Source organism: Hyalella azteca, unplaced genomic scaffold, assembly GCF_000764305.2.
Source record: "Hyalella azteca isolate HAZT.00-mixed unplaced genomic scaffold, Hazt_2.0.2 contig4411, whole genome shotgun sequence".
Taxonomy (NCBI): domain Eukaryota; kingdom Metazoa; phylum Arthropoda; class Malacostraca; order Amphipoda; family Hyalellidae; genus Hyalella; species Hyalella azteca.
In genome coordinates, this window is record NW_025934628.1 from 107,837 (window position 1) to 126,405 (window position 18,569).

The 18,569-nt window shown below is 38.2% G+C and overlaps 2 protein-coding genes across 3 annotated transcripts; one reads left to right on the forward strand and one right to left on the reverse strand.

Moving 5' to 3' along the window:
- The first annotated feature begins 215 nt into the window (after nucleotides 1–215).
- Nucleotides 216–7,649, forward strand: LOC108676161 (KIF-binding protein). Of its 2 annotated transcripts, XM_047880011.1 has the most exons (12): nucleotides 216–602; nucleotides 1,072–1,555; nucleotides 1,687–1,825; nucleotides 1,996–2,073; nucleotides 2,472–2,565; nucleotides 2,781–2,843; nucleotides 3,596–3,831; nucleotides 4,497–4,575; nucleotides 5,075–5,256; nucleotides 6,175–6,322; nucleotides 6,581–6,658; nucleotides 6,718–7,649. In XM_047880011.1, exons 1-12 carry the CDS (start codon nucleotides 294–296, stop codon nucleotides 6,754–6,756), a joined length of 1,929 nt encoding a protein of 642 aa, XP_047735967.1. In that variant the 5' UTR covers nucleotides 216–293; the 3' UTR covers nucleotides 6,757–7,649. The 2 variants fall into 2 exon arrangements, with proteins under 2 accessions (XP_047735967.1, XP_018019696.1); XM_018164207.2 differs by having other exon boundaries at nucleotides 6,581–7,649.
- Nucleotides 7,318–12,506, reverse strand: LOC108676162 (putative RNA polymerase II subunit B1 CTD phosphatase RPAP2). Its single transcript, XM_018164208.1, has 9 exons — nucleotides 12,353–12,506; nucleotides 11,727–11,888; nucleotides 11,303–11,468; nucleotides 10,695–11,068; nucleotides 10,330–10,435; nucleotides 9,949–10,016; nucleotides 9,007–9,140; nucleotides 8,619–8,768; nucleotides 7,318–8,229 (listed from the first exon to the last, which is right to left on the reverse strand). The coding sequence occupies exons 1-9, from the start codon at nucleotides 12,458–12,460 to the stop codon at nucleotides 7,812–7,814; spliced, it is 1,686 nt and encodes a 561-aa protein (XP_018019697.1). The 5' UTR covers nucleotides 12,461–12,506; the 3' UTR covers nucleotides 7,318–7,811.
- Nucleotides 12,507–18,569: the final 6,063 nt, after the last annotated feature.

The following is an 18,569-nucleotide window of genomic DNA, read 5'->3' on the forward strand; positions in this document are numbered from 1 at the left end:
ATAATACCATTAATAGATTAAGGTTCATAATTAGTGCTGGTGTTCCAATTTCATTTTAGGACGCATTCTACATAGTATATCCCCTTGACTGGAATGTCTGGCAAGACTGCAATGTGATGTCAGTTTAGACTAAAAAATATTTCTTCATAAATATAGTTTCCATTATTGTTGTACTATTGAAGAGATATTAGGAAAAAGAGATAAAACCTATCTGTATAATCTGCTTACTTGATAATTTTTTCCAGTTTTAGTGTGAAATTTGAGTACCTAGGTAACCGTTCATCTTTGCTAACATGGCAAGTCGAATTGCTTGGAGCAGCCCTCCTGAAGATGAGTGGACATCAGAAGAGCTTCTAAATCAGTTTACAAAAGCTGTACAGTTAAGTGGCACTTGCCCAGAAGAGTTGCAGCGTGCTAAGGAAGAAGCCAATGAAAATTCAGATAATGAAGATGACGATCACAATAGTGATCTACATGACAAGGAGAATCCCAAAAAATCAGAACCTTACAAGAATAAGTATTCAGCTCGCCTGATGCTCCTTGAAATAAAGACTTTCCTGGTTAAGCAGCTTGATGAGATGTCTGTTGACCAAATTTCACAGGTATCAATTACGGTATAGTATATTCTTTATTACTCAGCTTATCAGTTTTGTGTACGTGAAGGTCCATATTAAATATGCTTATATACGTATATCATTAGTATGCTTGAATTGAAAGTTCATCAAGAATTCAAAAGCAAAGAAAGCACCATGTAAATTCACCCTATCTTCATTGGAAGCGTTTTGAAAACCAGCTCCGTCATAAGTTAAAAGCCTTAACTGATGATGAATCTGGTTGTTGCAATATTTTCAATGAAGATTTGGTAAATTTACTTGGCTTTTTTGATGCTTTTAAATTCCAAATTAATATTTTATAATAATGTAAAATTTGCATTTTCTTGAATATTATAATTTATGCACGCATTTTCTTATCCAAATAATGAAATCATTGTATTTAGTAATTTTTGTCAAAAATTACTTCATATTGCTTTTGTTGTCCTGGATTGTAAGAGATGTTTTTCATTTATATCAGGGCCTGGATAAGCATGTGCTGCAAAGACTTCAAGCTGTGCATTACCAACTGGGTGCAATAGCTGTGGCTGTAGAAGAGTCATCAACTGGAGAGTTACATTTTAACACGATAATTGAAAAATTGAAAGATGATGCAATGAACCCTCGATGCATTAATCTCCTTGTTGCTGCTTACAACCAACTTGGCCTTATATGGGGAGAACGTTATGAGCATGAAAGGGCAAAGACAGAATTGCTCAATGCATGCAAAATTTACAAACAATATAAAGAAAAACATAAAAATTTGGCTCCTATCTCAATCAATGACCTTTTTTTAAAAGTCAAAGTGGAAAATATTTCAAATCAAAATTCCCAAAATGGATCAATTGTGACAGTAGCTGATGAACAAGAACCAAACTTTGATGACCACATGGGCTCGTGGGATGACTTGGAACAATATCACACTTACACCTTGTACTATCTTGCCCAGATTTGTGGCCATCTAGGTAAGTAAATATAAAATCTTGTCATCCATCAATTAGATGCAGAAACAATACAAGATGAGCAACGAAACTTGTTTGACTTGATAGCAGTTTATGTAGCTATGTTTATGAGTAGCATTTCTGTTGTTTTGCAGGAGAAACTGATGATGCTGCACGCTACTGTCACTCCACTCTGCACCGCCAGCTTGCTGATGCTCATGTCTTTGAACCTTTGGAGTGGAGCAAAAATGCTGCTATCTTGTCTCAGTTCTATTCTAAACAGAGCAATTACAAGTTAGTACAACATTTTTATGGGAAGACAATTTTCCACTGAGGTTGAAAATTTTTCAATCTTATTGGGATTCCCTTTTTTACTTCAAATTTAGAAATGACACCTGAAGTATTATAATAATCTATTATACCGTTACAATTCTATATTCTTTCAAATGGAATTTTATGAGCAGACTGGCACGTTATTTGCTCAGTGCAGCATGGGCTGTTCTAACCACAAATTCTCCCACCAATGATTCATCTAAGGCATGGTAAGTGTTGTTTTTAAATCAGTGAAAATTTCTTGAGTCTTCATTATTATTACTAATCAAGTTGCAATGGAGATCATGAATCTAACATTTGCATTTTTGGTAAGTTGTTTGACATTAAAATTTTAACTACCATTTCAGTTGTGTCTTGATTAGTGCTGATGCATAACTCCTAATCTGCATGTAAACTTCCTACTTTATGTAAATATATTTTTAATTTTTTGTTCCTTTTTTTACATTTGGTCTGCAAAACAATAAAGACCTGTATCAAGAAATGAGATAGCAATATAATGCATCAAATGAAGTTATCAATCAATAATTAATAGATATCAATATAATGTATCAATATAATGTATCAAATAAAGTTAATTTAAAAGTGAAATTAATCACTCTATCATCAGGACTGAGCGATATAATACTGCCAAGGCAGAGGTTGGCAGCACTATTGGCAAGTTTTGTGTCAAGGTGCTACAAGACTCAGAGGCTGCTCTAGATGTGAGACTTCTATTTTCTATTATTCACTCAGTAATTATTCATTCATCTGTTATGCACTATTTTAGTATGAATTTCTATAAATTTATAAATTTCTTCAAGAGTGCAGCTTTTGACGATAAAGTTTAGAAATTAAAATCATAATAAATGAAATGTACATTCTTTGTATTCTTCTTAGTTGAAGGTTAAAATTATAATGGATCATTTCATATGCGCAGAACCCTCCTCCAGGCGGGGAGCCTGCTGACAGTGATGAGGCAGCTGAAACTCGGGAAGAGAAGGTACAAAAAAACCTTGATTTTCCTGCCGTTCATTGAATTCTTGTAGCCATTCTTTGATTTTGAATTTTTGCAATCCTATTCTAAACTTTTTTTACTCTATAAGCTTTATTTTTCCTGCAAGAAACTAAACTCAAGCTCATTTAAGTTGAAGTTTGAATAGATTCGTAATGATCAGCCTATCTACCAGTACATGCATATGTACATTACCATGAGCAAAGGAAATTTTTTTACACATTCTAACTTTTGTTCATAAACTTAATACCACTATCAGTGCTGATGAACCAAAGAAGTATTTGAAAAATCAATGCATGACATTGATTTTTTGAAAAGACATGTCAATGAATGCATGTCTTTTTTATATTTATTGACATTCATCATATTGATTTGTTCATTTACTTATAATGAAAGATAATAATATTAAAAAAACTTATTTTATTACAAAAACTTTTTATTAAACCTTCTAATTTAAACACCGCAATTATATACCCAATTACGATCGTGTGACACTATCTTCTTACGCATTGGTCATAAATACTGGTGAATGTTCTAATTCAAAATCAGAGAACCATGTTATGGTACGAAATTTTCATTCTATTTTATAATTTAATTTAGTTAATTTTCTCTATAATAATGCACATAATGATTTTCTCTCTCTGTGCTCAATTTTCCAGATTATGCTACTTGCATCTTGGTTTCCATTTTAAATTAATATTTATGCTGGCTGATGGCAATGATTTCATTTGCTACTGCAGAAGCTTTTTCAAGGCCTTGATGAAGAGACCTTGAATGACATCCAGCAACGGTTGCCCAGTGGACTGGTCCGTGATTACGAAGGGGCTCGTGCTGTCTTCCTGGCCGGTCTTGAGTTCTTGGAGAAAGTTACCAGCTTCTACACATTAGAGGACTACGCTTCACTGCACACAGAAGCTGTACAGAGCATCAGTAGGCTCTACCAGGGACTTGCTGTGTTTGAGCCTCACCCTGACAGGTGTGATGTCTTGTTGTAGTTGTTGTTGTTGTAATTGCCCATCCTGGTAGTGGCAACTAGGTAATGGAGGGGGTGATACCGTAGGTCAGTTTTTCCGGGCACTTGGTGCAACTGGTAATTCCATGACCATCACTGGCTCGCTGACCCGCCAAAACCATTTTATTGCATTACACAACATCCTGGACAAGCCAGGTACTCATTTATCAACCAGAGTTGGATGAATGGCGGAGTTGACCACGAGCTGAGCTTCATGAGCATGAGCTGGGTGCAGTACTTATTATTTTTTTATGGGAATAAGTGCCAATGTTATAGTCCCTAAGCTGTGAAGCTTGTGGAGGCATTTAAAAAGCTTGTTTTATCAAGTAGCTTAAGAAAGTCAACAAGAAAATTCCTTAGAATTACTACCCTTACCCCTAATTTGATAATGAACATCCTTAAATGCGTTCATAGATAGAAGTTTCACACTTACTTTCTGTATATCTAGATGTAAGAAAATTATATAAAGTAGATCTTACATAGTTATTGGCCTAGTAGCAAAACGCAAACGCTTCTGAGTATCTCATGTAGAACCTCTGTTTGTTGATGATTAGGTCATGAAATCTGCTGTATCAGCAGGTACTATTTTTTTTGTGGCACTTTAATTATGTTCTTTACTCACATTTCAGGCAGAGCAAGATGCACAAGAGACGCGTGGACATGCTGACGCACCTTCTGAACGAGCTCAACCCGCAGTATTATCTTCAGGTTAGACTCTAATAAATTCCTGCATATTGCATATGTCTGCTAATATAAGATATATATTAATTAGCCGAAAAATTCTGGTGAACTTGAACAATTTCATTTCCTAAATTACCTGTTGAAGATTTAAAGAAAATATAAAAAGAAGTTATAAATGCTGGGATTAAATTCAATTGAATCACTTCCAAGGCGCTCCGGAAGTACCGTAATACCTACTCACAGACGCTGTTTTCTCCTTTGTTCAACAAAGCGACTCTAGCTGCGGTTTATTAAAAATTAACGTAGAACTAAGGATGAAACTTCTACGCAAGTGGACATTCTCTTGCCTCTACTACTCATCGCTATGAGATCGATTTTAGCCCGTTTCCTGCAAAATTGATTAAGTTGATGTAGATTAATTGTCATATTTTTAATTCTTCAGCCGAGTATATTTATTCCTACAACAAATTACCATGTGTAATTATTTCTAATTATTCAGCAAATTATGTTTAGTAATTACGGGCAGGTGTGTCGCCAGCTGCGCTACGAGCTAGCCGAGACCTACTCCAAGATGGCGGCCTGCAAGGAGCCGTCTTCTGCTGCCGGCCAGGCCTCCCTCACCCCCAGCCAGTGGGCCAAAATAACGTCTCTGAATCTCGAGAGTATTTCATCCTTCAAATTATTCCTCAAATCATTCGAAGACTCCAGGTACTTCATCTCTTGTTCTGCTTAATTTCATGCATGGTTTCCTATGATGCAGACAAAACGCTGTGGTAGTTTTAGCCTCTCAATGTTTTGATTGCATGAACTTTATCCTTAGTTTACTGGAGGTAAATATTTTAATCAGGCTTTACAGTATGAACGACAACAGGTGATCTTCCGATAGAAAAAGCGTTAAATAAACGTGATTATTTCGCGACTTCTTATGAAGGCAACCGAACTTCCCACACCATGCGATACGAAACGCTTTGACGACGGTAGATTTTTCTGCAGACAAAGAAGTAAAGTTCTTAGTAATTTCAGAACCTGATTATTTGACTCCCTTATCCCAATGATTCTAATATACCTAATATTATTTGTGCCAATTGCGTTGCAATTAATTTTTTTATTTCTCACATGACTTTGACAAACCTAAGGTCGTGTGATCGTTATTTATATTGAGTTGCATGATTCAGGCGTGATTTTTTAATGATATACTGAAACATTGACGTACGTAAGTTCACGTTTATTCGTTTTCTATTTTCTTTGGAAGCTTTTGCTTACATCTGATGATAATTATTAAGAGCAAACCTGCTTTTAACTCAAATGATCATTTCGAACATTCGTTTGTTGAATAACGCCCAAAGATTTCGTAATAAAAAAACAATAGTCTGATATTATAAGGTTACACTGGAAATCTACGTTAATTAGCTTCAGAAGATGTAAAATATTCAAAAAGTTACATCAAAGTTTGTGAATGCTTGCTCACCCAGTGATTAACACTAAGTTAATATTAGTCGCGTGGGATGCGTTGTCTTTGAAATTTGCAGGTTTACCTGAATTTTGCTTTACTCCCAGTGTTTATACGGTAGTTATTTCAGCTGACAAGGCCGCTCATACTTTAAATGTACATTTTTTTTCAAACAGTGGCAACGCGCCTTCCCGCTACCCCGAAGAAGCAGAGCGCGCTGCTGTTGTTGCTCTCTTCTACATGGGGCGCTTGTGGAACAAAATGAAAGTCACCAGTCGCCCGCAAGCCATTCAAAACATCAACAATGCCATTGATTGTTTCAAGGTACAATTTTTCATTAATTTGAGACCAAAAATTTATTTCATGCCAGTACTCGTACAATCTTTTGTTTAATGCTTTGAATCAGTACGTTTTTTTTTTTTTGCCTCACTTTGTGGTGGAATTGATGTGTGTCAAACTAATACGGATCAGGCCTTCGATTTGTACGTACAATTTTTTAAGTGATTACTTCTGTCAGATTGTTGGGAAAGTATGGCATTTAATAGCAATTTTGTTTAACTGGAGACAAATATAATTGTGCAGCAAGTGCTGGAGTACGTGGAGCGCAACCCCGAATGTCGTGACAAGCTGACCGACGAACTGGAGCTTTGTGAGGAACTGGTGCAGCTGCTGCCTCACAAGTTAGCTCAGCTGCAGTAATGTTCGGACTGCGGGAACTGGTGCAGCTGCTGCCTCACAAGTTAGCTCAGCTGCAGTAATGTTCGGACTGCGGAAACTGGTGCAGCTGCTGCCTCACAAGTTAGCTCAGCTGCAGTAATGTTCGGACTGCGGAAACTGGTGCAGCTGCTGCCTCACAAGTTAGCCCAGCTGCAGTAATGTTCGGACTGCCGGAACGGGGCTACAGAAGAGCAACCCCTAGCACTTCACAGGCTGGTTTTGGGCCAGTATATAGATTACAATGATGAACAGTTTAAAATATTACAATGTTACGGAATGTGAAGAATTGCGTAATTCACGAATGCCTACTGTACTTGTCATTCCATTTATTCATATATTCAGGATGTATTGATAATTTGCTTTTTCTTTAGAAGTGACTATTTAACCACGAATTCCAATGCTCCAATCAAGCACGTTAAAAACTCTTAAGAATGGCGTTTGCTTTCCTTTTAATATAGGATAATACCGATAAATATATAAACCGGTGTTCCGTTTCTCAGCCACATAGCATGTTGGCAAATTTTAACCAAGGAATGTTACCGACAAGTAACCAGTCATTAGGTACACTGTTTCTGTGATGTCAAGGATACAAAGATCTCAAGTTAACTTAATTAACCAATTATACTTTCAAGTGTAAACCCTTATGATTTAGGCATTATTTTCAGTTTTGTGCTTACTTTTTTGTCATTGATGCACAATTAGTTTAAGATTGAAATAGTTGGAGGAACTATGTCAATGTGTGTCACTAGCACAAGAAAGAGCAAGTAAGCGTATTTAAAGTTATAATGCATCCATCTTGCATCTTCATTCATGCTCCCAGTATTTTACTCGAATGATGGAACGAAAGCCTTATAGAGAAAGTTTATTGCGAATTTATATTAACATATTCATATATCCCCTGACACTTTGAGTATAAATAAAATATGAAGAAATCTGTACAAATCATTCTCAAAAGTCAAATTTCATGTGTTCAATCTGCAATTCTGCATCTTGAAAAATTAATTTCTATTCAATCGATACTTTTCATGCAAGACGATCGATTTTTAAGTTATAAATACGTGCCTATATGAGTGAGTATTATTAATGCACTGATACACTAATCTAAAACCTCCAGCTGAGCATATCCGCCCTCAACAGTAGCTTCGCTCGTTTCTGAAATATTAAGATCATCCAGCACAATATCAAAATCTTTCTCGTTTTCCTGGGGTTTCCAATCTTTTCCTAGCTCGGCGCCAGCAGGACGGCCAGATTCTAACTGAGTGCCTCTACCTCCACGAGAGCCGTCGAACCCTTCGGAGCTATCACTCGCAAGCAGGGCATTGCCAGGCTTGGATTCATTCTTCAAGGAAGTAAAATAAGCTGCACGCAACGTAGACGGAGCCATAAGACGGCGCACCATGTCTTCCAAGTCCGCTGGACGCATCTCTAATAAGGCAAGTCTGGTCTCCACCTCTGCTTCGGCTGCAGCCTGTTCGGTGAAAGCCTCTCTCAACTCCCTGCAGCTCAGTGCAACTCTAGACAGAAAGTAGTCATTACATTAAATCTTGCTGGAGTTTCACGGGACGATGCAATTTTCCAACACATACTCGTTTGTACGGAAATTTTCAAACTTAGTTAACAATTACGTAGATTTTAATGAGAATTCGAAAATTGGGGACTTTTTAAGTAATGAACTTCATTAACGAATCGCTGCACAAGTTTATGTAGAATTAATATTTCATTAACATACGCCTAAGTCATAAACTCCAGCCTGAGCTCGACAAAGGCGACAAACGAACAGGGGCAAAGCTATTGAGCCTTTAGGCATAGGCTAGCAAAATACATAATAGTTAGCCATTATATTAGATACACGCATATACAACTAAGAAAACTATAGAAAAGAAAAATTGGAGTTATAACCCACAATTTAAGCAGGACAAGCGTGACCACCGCCCATTGTGCAGGTCGTAGGTGCAGGTTGTGTTGTGTCAAGTGCAGGGTTTCCACCACAGCGCGCAGCCGATCGCGCACCAGCTCCCTGCTCAGCCGTAGCTCGGACACCAGCGCACGTTCGCTGCAACGAAGATAATCATTAAATCGCTCATGATTATAATTAAATTCACCAGTCCATATCATGAAAAACGTTCCAGAGCTACAGTTACTAGCGGATTTGCAAAGCTCCAGCTTCTAGTAAATTCTCATAGCTCCAGCTCCTTGCAAAGAAGAATAGAACAAGTCGCTAGCAATACGTAAAGCTACATTAATAAGTATTTGCGTAGACTGGTTTGGAAGATGTAAGCTCTGCCACTGACCAGGGTGCAATTTTCTCCATGAATATATTGCGTCGCCAGGAGCAGGCGTTGTGTTGGTCAATGAGGGGCAGGGAAGACAGCTCCTCCTGCCCAGGGTCCTCGTAGCAGTCAGCGCCCTGCAAGAACGCCTCCACCTACCAGGGCAGCCATCACAATGATCACATACGCAGTTATTGGCAGTTTTACTGATCACTCACAAGCGTTCCAGTTGAGATCGATTATAAGCAATCACAATTTTTGCTTAACCCTATACCGCGTGACACGAGTAACCGGAGCAATATTGTCACACGCCTACTTCCCAAAAAGGATACGATCTAGTGAGCGCAAAATGACTTGCACTGATGGTTGCCGCCACGTACGACAACTTTAAAATGTTCTCTGTTGCATACAAACATCCTCAGGTTGCTATACCCAATAGTTTACGTATAATTTAAGCTGAATTTATGTTTCTGGAGAGTGACATAAGGCGGTAGAGGTTTATTATGCAAGTTGTAGTGTCTTACACTCATAGAAGTAAAAAGCTCGTGTATTATAACGCAATTTTTAACAATAGACCAAACAGTATCTCATTTACTAAAGTTCTGTTCACTTCATTGCTTGTATATTCTTTCCAAATCCCTTGTTGTATTTGCATTGACGTAGGTAATCATGACTCACCACTGAGACAAAGTTACTGCCTCCAAGCTAAACTGACACAATTTAAATAACTTCAATGTGTTCAGGAGTAGTTTTTGTTATGGAGAATTAGTTTTGAGCAAAACTTGACGCTTGGTACATTTTCATGGGATGGTTCCTATATCAGCATCATCCTACAGACTGCACTGTAAGTTCACAGGGAAAATATGAAAACAATTTACTCTACAGGAATATTGTTGAGTGATAAGTTTTTGGCGAATAAATTTGGGATTACGAAGCAGTGAGATCATAATTAATGTTTATTACCTTAGCAAGTGCTTCAGCCTGGTGACTGCGAAAACGAGCAGCTCTTTTTAAGAAGGTCAAATCTTCTTCTGAAAAAGAAATTTCATTGACAATCATATTTTCACGTATTTATTATTGCCAGTATGGAAACTCATGAAGTAAATATATTTCCACAGATGGCTTTTTGTGATGATTTGCATTCGAAATGATGCACTGCCTTTGCGAACAAAATTGAGTTCATCTAACAAAATTGTAGCGATGTCAATGGTACATAAACACGTAATACTTCACCTTGTTTGACTGTGGAGTGACTGAGCTTTTTTATAGGAAGCATCTAGTCAACAGTCAAAAATATTTGGAAAACCACGAGAGCACGAAAACACACACAGGCATCGTAGCTACCTGAACCATTGCGTAAAGCTAATCCGCATTTCTGTCTCAAGTTATTCTCTCCCAGCAATAAAATGTATGATGGCCAACACAGCCACTGCCGCAGGTGCTCCTCAACCTGAATAAAAAATTAAATAATTGCATTTCATAGTGTCAACTTAGCCCATCCTACATATACTAACAATAGAAATTCTTAATTATCTTGTTTGATTCATTACCAGAAACAAGTGATGAATACTAAAACATTTATCAATCTTCATAATGTACATTTTTCTAATAAGTATACAATTTAAAAATTTATAAAAACTTTAGTTATTTCAGCAAATGAAAACAAAGTGCATTAACTAAACATCAACTATCTATGCTAAGCTGTAAACCTCTGTAGCAGCATTAACTGACGGCAACTTCTGCAGTTTGGCACGTGACAGTTTGTCGTCCTCCTCCTCTGAAGGGCTGGTAGTTGGCAGGATAGCAGCTGGTGATCCATCAGCATCGGGCTTATTTAAATTCCCTGACACTGAAGTGTCCTTGGTACTCAAGTGAGTGTGGGCTTTTGATAATTTACCACTATTTTTCCCAACTTCAAAGTCTGCAGACAAATCTTTTGTGGATTGGTGGCTGTGTTTGTCTTTTGATTGAGATGAAGCTTGTTTATCTGATTTCCCACTTGACTTGGAGTTTAAATTTGAAGATCGCTTGCTCTGTGTAGAACTTTTTCTGGAACTTGAGTCATTCACTGTGGGTTTCACACCTGAAAAGTACATGAACATCATCTACACTTTTATTGACTTAAAATTTGTTCTCTCATTAAAAAATTTACAATTACAGAAATAAAAATAGCAATTTATTAAGTTCCTCATCAAATAAACTTGATAACCCAAGCTAATTCCTTCTTATTCATTGACCCTAAAATTTTTATTTGCCTGAGCCCTCAAATTTATAACAAATCCACTGCTGCTGAAATGAGACGCTCTTTTGTACCCACTTGCAATTTCAATTCTGTCGCCATGCAAGCCCTTGAGCTGAGACACCTCGGGAAGCTTGATCAGGTTTCTTTCATTAACATCTTTCCATTTGATGTATAGAGGAGAATCAGAAATTTGATTTAACACCAGCAGACTAGCTTGGAAACAAACATTGCTGCAGAAATTCTGAAAAAAATACAGGAGGATAAAGTTTAATACGTAATTAAGTTGTTCATATTTCATGCAAATGTGTAGTTGAAATTTAGATACTTAAACATTTATTAATCAAGAGAATTATGTAAATGAAGATCAAACCCTCAAGTCCCACATAAGATGAGCAAATAAATAAAACTGATGAATATATTTAATTTAATGTAACTATACATTACTTATGGTGAACAAAATACATATCAACTAAAACAAAGAAAAAGTTTTCACACTCACTCTTCTTCTAGAAATATCATAAACAGCTTTACTCCTTATGATGTATTGTCTGGAGCCAAGGTTGTCAGAATACTTGTTGTTGCACAGAGGATAACCACACACGCCTGATATGCAGCGCTCCAAACATACATCCTCAAACTGAGCAGGAGTGATGAAGCAACACTGAAAAAAAGGGCCTATAAGGATTATTAATATTTTAATGGATAACATGCAGTAACTTATTTGATCAAATTGAATTACAAATTATCTATACATCCATAGAGGCTCATATCAGAGTGCATCATTCTAAACAATAACTTCAGCTCATTTAAATCTCATGTTAGAAAATATTGTTCAATATTATGCTCATGTAGGGTATTATTATTATTTTGTATGGTATTTATTATACATCCATATATTTTAAGTGCTTAAACCAGAATATCAAAATTTTGATTGGCATCTCTCAATGATGTGAAACAATATGAATAAATGAACAGCAGCAAAATAAAATATCCATCAACTCAGAACTGGATAAGCATTGATCAAAATAAATAGCAAATTATATTTGATTGATTATTCTAGTTTGTAGTTAAGTGTTCAGTGTCCAAATAAGCTTATCTAGTTTCTTAAAATCAAATAATACTTACCAAGTGCTGTAGGTCCTTGCCAGTAACTGTTGATTCAATGAGCTGCAAGACAATCTTTTGCGACTTCCTGGAACATTCTTGTGCATAATTTCCACTTGAATTCATCATGAAGTTTATACACTTGAATTCACATTAGTTACTCACAATAAAATCTGGAGAATTAAAAAAATTGTAATGCAATTTAAAGGTGCAAACTTCAGTATACTACAATTTGAACTAATTAGAGAAGAGAAAATAATTCATGTTCAACCCATTAATGCCGAGCGGTTCCATTTGGAACCAGCGGAAAAAATGGATTCATAATAAAATTGTATGGTCAAATCAATATACTAGTGGATGCGTAGGTTTGATACACATCTTGGACGTGTTCTGGCAACGTTTGGTTCTGCTGTGCCAACTACTCCCTGCTCAGTTAAAATTTAAAGATTGTAAGTACCGGGTGTCAGACAGAAGGGCTTAACATCATTGCAGAGAAAGGTAAGTAGTTCGTTCTAAGAATATATTATTTATAAGTTAGATGCAGAATTTTATCGATAAAGAGAGTACTTTTAATTCTGTATATGGTATTACGTGATATAATGTTTCTAAAGTCATTTGGATCATGAAATATTTTGTCTGGTTCCAAATGGAACCACTCGGCAGTAGTGTAAGCATTCCGGTCATATCATTTTCCCAGTAGATTACTTTGTGATATAGTTACGCATTGTATTTCAAAAACTTGTCTGTATTTAGAAATTATTTATTTACATCTTAGATCTACAGTTTTTCTGTTATTTGTTAGTGAACTATTATCTTTAGAGCTGTTAAGAGTATATATATCCCGAAAGTTGATATATTTGGAAGTAGGTACACTATAAGATTTTTCATCCGAGGCACTTTTTTCTAGTTGTATTTTTGGCAGATCATCACATGAAATAATTGAGATTTCGAGAGAAGAATAACACGAAGATCAAATATTTGCTACTGAACCTTTCACAGAAGCAGCAACAAACGAAACATACTGAGATTCAGATAACTCAGATGACGCAGCCACTAGCAATTCAGAAGTGCAATACAACAATCAACAACATCGGCCAGTGAAGAGACGTCAGAAGCACTGCAAATGCAGTGCTTCGTAAACAATGTTGACAACGCACCCACAAACATACGTAAAATGGGCAACCTTCCTATTCATTTTGAATGAATAGAAGCATTCTATGCTAAAAATTGAATTGTATTCTGCCATGATTGGTTTATCATCAGTATTGTCCATTATGAATACGTATACTATTACGTATTATCGATTATGAACAACCTTGCTTGATTTACTATTGGAAAAAGTGTTGTTTGAAGAAACGTTATGTTAATGCCGAGCGGTTCCATATGGAACCAAGCTATAATTTTTCACATACAACGAAAAATAAATATATGAACATATTTTTTGCTTATTACCATCACAAATGATAATATTCTCACAATGAACCGAAAAAAAATTCAGAAAATAATTCTCGTCATTAATGGGTTAAATACTACCTAGCAAATAAATTGAAATAGGTAACAATTGCAAAGCAATCTAAGAATGCAAAATTAAATAAATAAAGCTGGTTTGATGTCAATAATTGAAGGCAAAGCTGCTCACTATACTGACTATAGTGACCATAGTCACCATACAAGCTCCACACTTGATTGCTTAATTTGCTCGTCCTTGAGCTCGATCTGAATCTGACCACTGATGCGTGAAGAAGAAACACTTTTAGTTTTCAGTACTTGCCACCACTACTCATTTCTTGGAGGGAAGTCTCTTATAAAATGGAGACCAGGGAACCACAACAACAATTTTAACAGGCTTGAAGTGCTTCTATATTGGCAATTGGCATCAGTTTTTACCAGTGAAATAACACCATAAAAATATTTTGAATAGTTTGGACAGGAGCAGCTTACATAATGTTACATTCCAGGGACCTAAAGTTGTTGCAGATAGTATATTAATATTTTTCATGTTGTTAGAATTCTCTACCTCAATGGCAATCAGGCTTTTCCTCAAATTTACTCTTAACATCCTTGACAATGCTGATGGAGTATGGTGGGGTGGCAAATGCAGTGCAAAGCATAGCTGAAGAGGTCAGCATCTTGTGGGAGCCAGCATCACTCTGCATCAGCAGGTTGGAGTTGGACCAGGACTCTAGTTGTCAATTGTCATTGCTGGTTTGTGTCAGCCCAGGTAGGATATATAGGCGAATAGAATAGCAATTTCCCCAATCCCCATCAGCCCCAGCAGTTTGAGTTGCAGGCTGTCCCTCACAGAGTCAGACACTGACTATGTTACTGCAGGTGCAGGGTCTGTTTGTCTCTGGCTTTGGTCTTTCTGTTGTAATTGTTCTTGCTTCCTGGTTTGTAAATTTTTCTCTTAGAGTTACACTTGCATTGTTTAAATTTTAGCTCCTTTTCTGTTGCAAACCGGAGGCAGGGCCCCAGGAAAAGGGGTCATGTCATCTGAAGCTTTCCTCTTAGCCCTTAGGTAATCTTAGTTCTGTCTGTATTGGTCTTTACTATTTATAATGATGACATGGATAAGTTACACATACACTGTACACAGACCATAGATGACTGTACGGTCACTACGGTGTATGTCAGAGTCAGACTGTCAGTACCAGTGTCAGTGTTGGCACTTGGCAGTGTAAAAGGACACAAGGTTACTCAGCAAAGTTACACATGACATGAGTTAACATGACATGAGTCACATGATAGCTATCATGACCATTGCTCCTCAAAACTAAGATAAGATTTGATAGTTAAATTGGATGGATTAATATGCATACTGCATAGGCCGTAGGATGACATAGATTATCATGATTATGCAATTCAATGATTGCATGTAGGTACACATGCATATACAATATATGTACATAGCATAACAAAGATACACTGATTACACTCATACAAGGCAATAAACTGCATTTCGTTTTTTAGCGCCCATCTAAAGTTGGCTGAGCCTGCCCGATTTCAAAATGTAAACAGTCAAAAATTGAAAGATTTTCCTTTGCACATCATCATTAAAGATCCCTCCCCAAAAAGTTTGCACAGTAAAAATTATAGGTACATCTTAAATTAGTTCCCACTTCTTGTCTGGGCTGCGCATGCCGCTGAAAATGTAGCATATAGTGCTCGATTGCGTCCACTGGGCACTCAGGCACTGTGTACGAGATTTGCAACACACGTCTTCACCATGGTTGAACTACAGCAGTACGTATCACACAGGCCACAGCGAGTGACCAATCGACACTGCAAACGTTTCGTTGCTATTACGGCTACATCGAGGAATCGGTGATGATGATGATGTCTTTTTTCAGGCGTCGTAAAGGACCCCAAACAGGTCAGTTGTCACACCTGGACACGGCAATTTCAACGCTTCTTTTCAAGTTTGCTTAGTCGTCACTGGTTTCTATGATTTCAAGAGCAGTAAACTTGGCAGGGCTTTAGCTTCACAATGTCCCCATCCGGCCGGTACTTGTGAGAAAGGTGATTACGGCCTTGATCACAAGGTGTTGCTCCTGTTTTGTGAGGTCACTCCCTCCCAGCAAGATTTGCACCGTCATGGTCTGTATGCCAATATTTTGCAAAGTCCTTCTCATGAGTTGGCGAGCATTGTTATATTGGGCGCANATGCAGTTCCATCAATCTTTATGCATTCTCTTAGTGTTTCCACACTGGCTTCCACATCAACTGGGGATACTACTCCATATAGGTATTTTGCTTGATTTGGTCTACTGCACGTAACGTTCCAAGGTCCCAGCTTGGTACATGAAATCAAATTTTCAACGCTGCCAGAGTTGGCAAGTTCAATAGCAATCAACCCCTTCCTTAAGTTTACCCTGACATCTTTAATTACCTCAGATGAGTAAGGAGGGGAGGCAAGCGCTGTGCAGAGCTTGCCAGGAGAGGTAAGCATTTTATGAGCAGCATTGTCAGTCGGACGGACAAGTAAAACACAGTCATCATTTTGCTCTCTTCTCGATGTTGGAACATTGTCAACCTGAGCAGGCAGAACAGGTTCCTTAGTACCAGCATCCTTCTGCACGATTGCCACTGGCACCGGCAGAACTCGGTGGGTAGCTTCAACAGCTTTCTTTGGTGCAATTTCAGAGGTCATATCCTTAGATGCCTTCCTTTTCCGATTTCCTTGATTAGCAGACTCGATGTTATCATTTTCTTCCACTGCCCTCAGCTCCTGATCCCATTCTCCATCGGCCAAGATTGAGGCTATTTGTGACGCAGTCAAGTTGCCCTCCGATTGTTGGGAGTTGGCGGGAGGTCCGGGAGCGTCATAGCCTTCTCTAGACGTCATTGCTAGAGAGGTTCTTTCTAGCTTCTTGATTCAAATGATCCAATCGTTAACCTTTTATCAGTTATCACTTTATGTTTCAATTGCATCAAGTAATATTACCGTTACTTGTGTGAAAATTCTTTGTTTCTTTCAAATTTAAGTACAACCACAGGTATGTCTGTCACCGGTCAAAGCTGACGAAATACTTCCCTCGAGGAATCGGCTCCACCGCGGTAGTCCATAGATCAGTTGTTCGCCACTTAAGCCTACTGGGGCGCATGCCGGAGGCCAGCTTTGCCAAGCTTCATACTTTGTTCATATTTTATCCGTTTGTAAGAACATTAAGAGGCATAAAAGCCTATGAAGTAACCTGCTTAGAACCATAGTGTCGGATGTCCACAATCATAACTTAAGCTTGCTAAAGGTATACATGGCTAAACTGCGTCTGGCCGAATCTCTTCCTGCTTAACTTCTTCAGGTTTAACCTACACAAATTGCAACATTTCTCCACCCAAAACAAACCTTATCCGACCTAACCTATTTTTTTGGCCGCAGGAAGTTAGAAAGTCGGTTGGGAGGCGGCTGCAAGAAGGTTGGGAGCCGCGGAAGCGTGAATAGGTTAGGCTTGAGTAGGTGCAGCCCGACGAGGAACTGCGTACTTATATAATAATAATACAGTGGTTGCCGCGTTTATTATGCCGTAGGCCTGTCGACGATTCTTAATATTGCAGAACATCCACAGTTTGTTGCGGTCTCGAACTCGCAACTCGCTGCTCCAATTCTACTTTGCTTAACCCAGTGGTTCCCAAACTTTTTCAGGCTAGCGCCCCCTTTGGCCCCCTAGTGAATTTCTAGCGCCCCCCACAGACATACGCCATTTTCTTGAAATTTAGTACGCTGAAATTTTAAAAGATAAAGGTTAAACACAAATGTCTATTTCACAAATAGAATCCCATTTAGTGAACCAATATGTTTTTCAGCTGTTTTAACTGTTCCCGCACTAGAAACCTAGGACGTCTCGGGCGAATTTACGGCCGGACTCGTGGCCGGTCTCACGACCAATCTCCAAATTCAATTATCAAGAAAATATCTCCCAAACAAATGAACGCAGCTCTACTAAACTTGGAACATGCATTCATCAGAACCTAACGGTGATGTTTAGCTCGTAATTTTTATTTAAATTTCACCTTCATTCGTGAGTTGCGCGTATATTGCGAAACAGGCCAAAATTCGCATTGATCAAAGAATTTCTTCCAAACTATTGAACAGATTTGAACGAAATTTTGAATATACATTCCTAAAATAAAACCATCGCTGGGAGTCATGTGCTGCACGTGTTGTGTACAAATCGTCTAACAAACGTTCGAACTTCTGACATTGACTTCGGACAGCCGCCCTCCATATCGCCCCCCTACCACCCTCTTCTTCCTAATCGCCCCCCAAAATCTTTCCATCGCCCCTAGGGGGGCGATATCGCCCACTTTGGGAACCACTGGCTTAACCGCATGGCCTCCTCGCCGATTCTGACCAGAAGCTGTTGTTGTACTTACCAATCCTGGCAGGGTCGAATAAGGAGGGGGGGGGGTGATAGGTCAGTTTTTCCGGATACATAATGCCACTGGTAGTTCTACGACCATCTCTGGCTCGCTGACCTGCCAGAATAATTATTTTGCATTACACAACACCCTGGACAAGCCAGGTACTCATTTATCAACCAAGGTTGGATGAATGGCTGAGTTGACCATAAGCTGAGCTTCCCGAAAGAACTTGTCGTCAGTGGGACTCGAACCCGGGAGCTGGGTGCGAGAGACAGAGCCTCTCACCACTGCACCAGAAGCTGGCACTCAGGGCTGGTATCGAACCCGCACCTCTGCTCCAATCCTTGTAGGTTGGTTGGTTGGTTGGTTAGTGGCC

Excerpts from the sequence above, each read along its gene's own strand:
- LOC108676162 (XM_018164208.1), bottom strand. The coding sequence starts at position 12,460 with ATGATGAATTCAAGTGGAAATTATGCACAAGAATGTTCCAGGAAGTCG. Across the intron at positions 11,069-11,302 it reads CGACAGAATTGAAATTGCAA|GTGTGAAACCCACAGTGAAT; the intron begins GTGGGTACAAAA and ends TGTACTTTTCAG. Across the intron at positions 8,230-8,618 it reads ACGCTTGTCCTGCTTAAATT|AGTTGCACTGAGCTGCAGGG; the intron begins GTGGGTTATAAC and ends CTTTCTGTCTAG.
- LOC108676161 (XM_018164207.2), top strand. The coding sequence starts at position 294 with ATGGCAAGTCGAATTGCTTGGAGCAGCCCTCCTGAAGATGAGTGGACA. Across the intron at positions 1,556-1,686 it reads CCAGATTTGTGGCCATCTAG|GAGAAACTGATGATGCTGCA; the intron begins GTAAGTAAATAT and ends GTTGTTTTGCAG. Across the intron at positions 2,074-2,471 it reads AATGATTCATCTAAGGCATG|GACTGAGCGATATAATACTG; the intron begins GTAAGTGTTGTT and ends CTCTATCATCAG.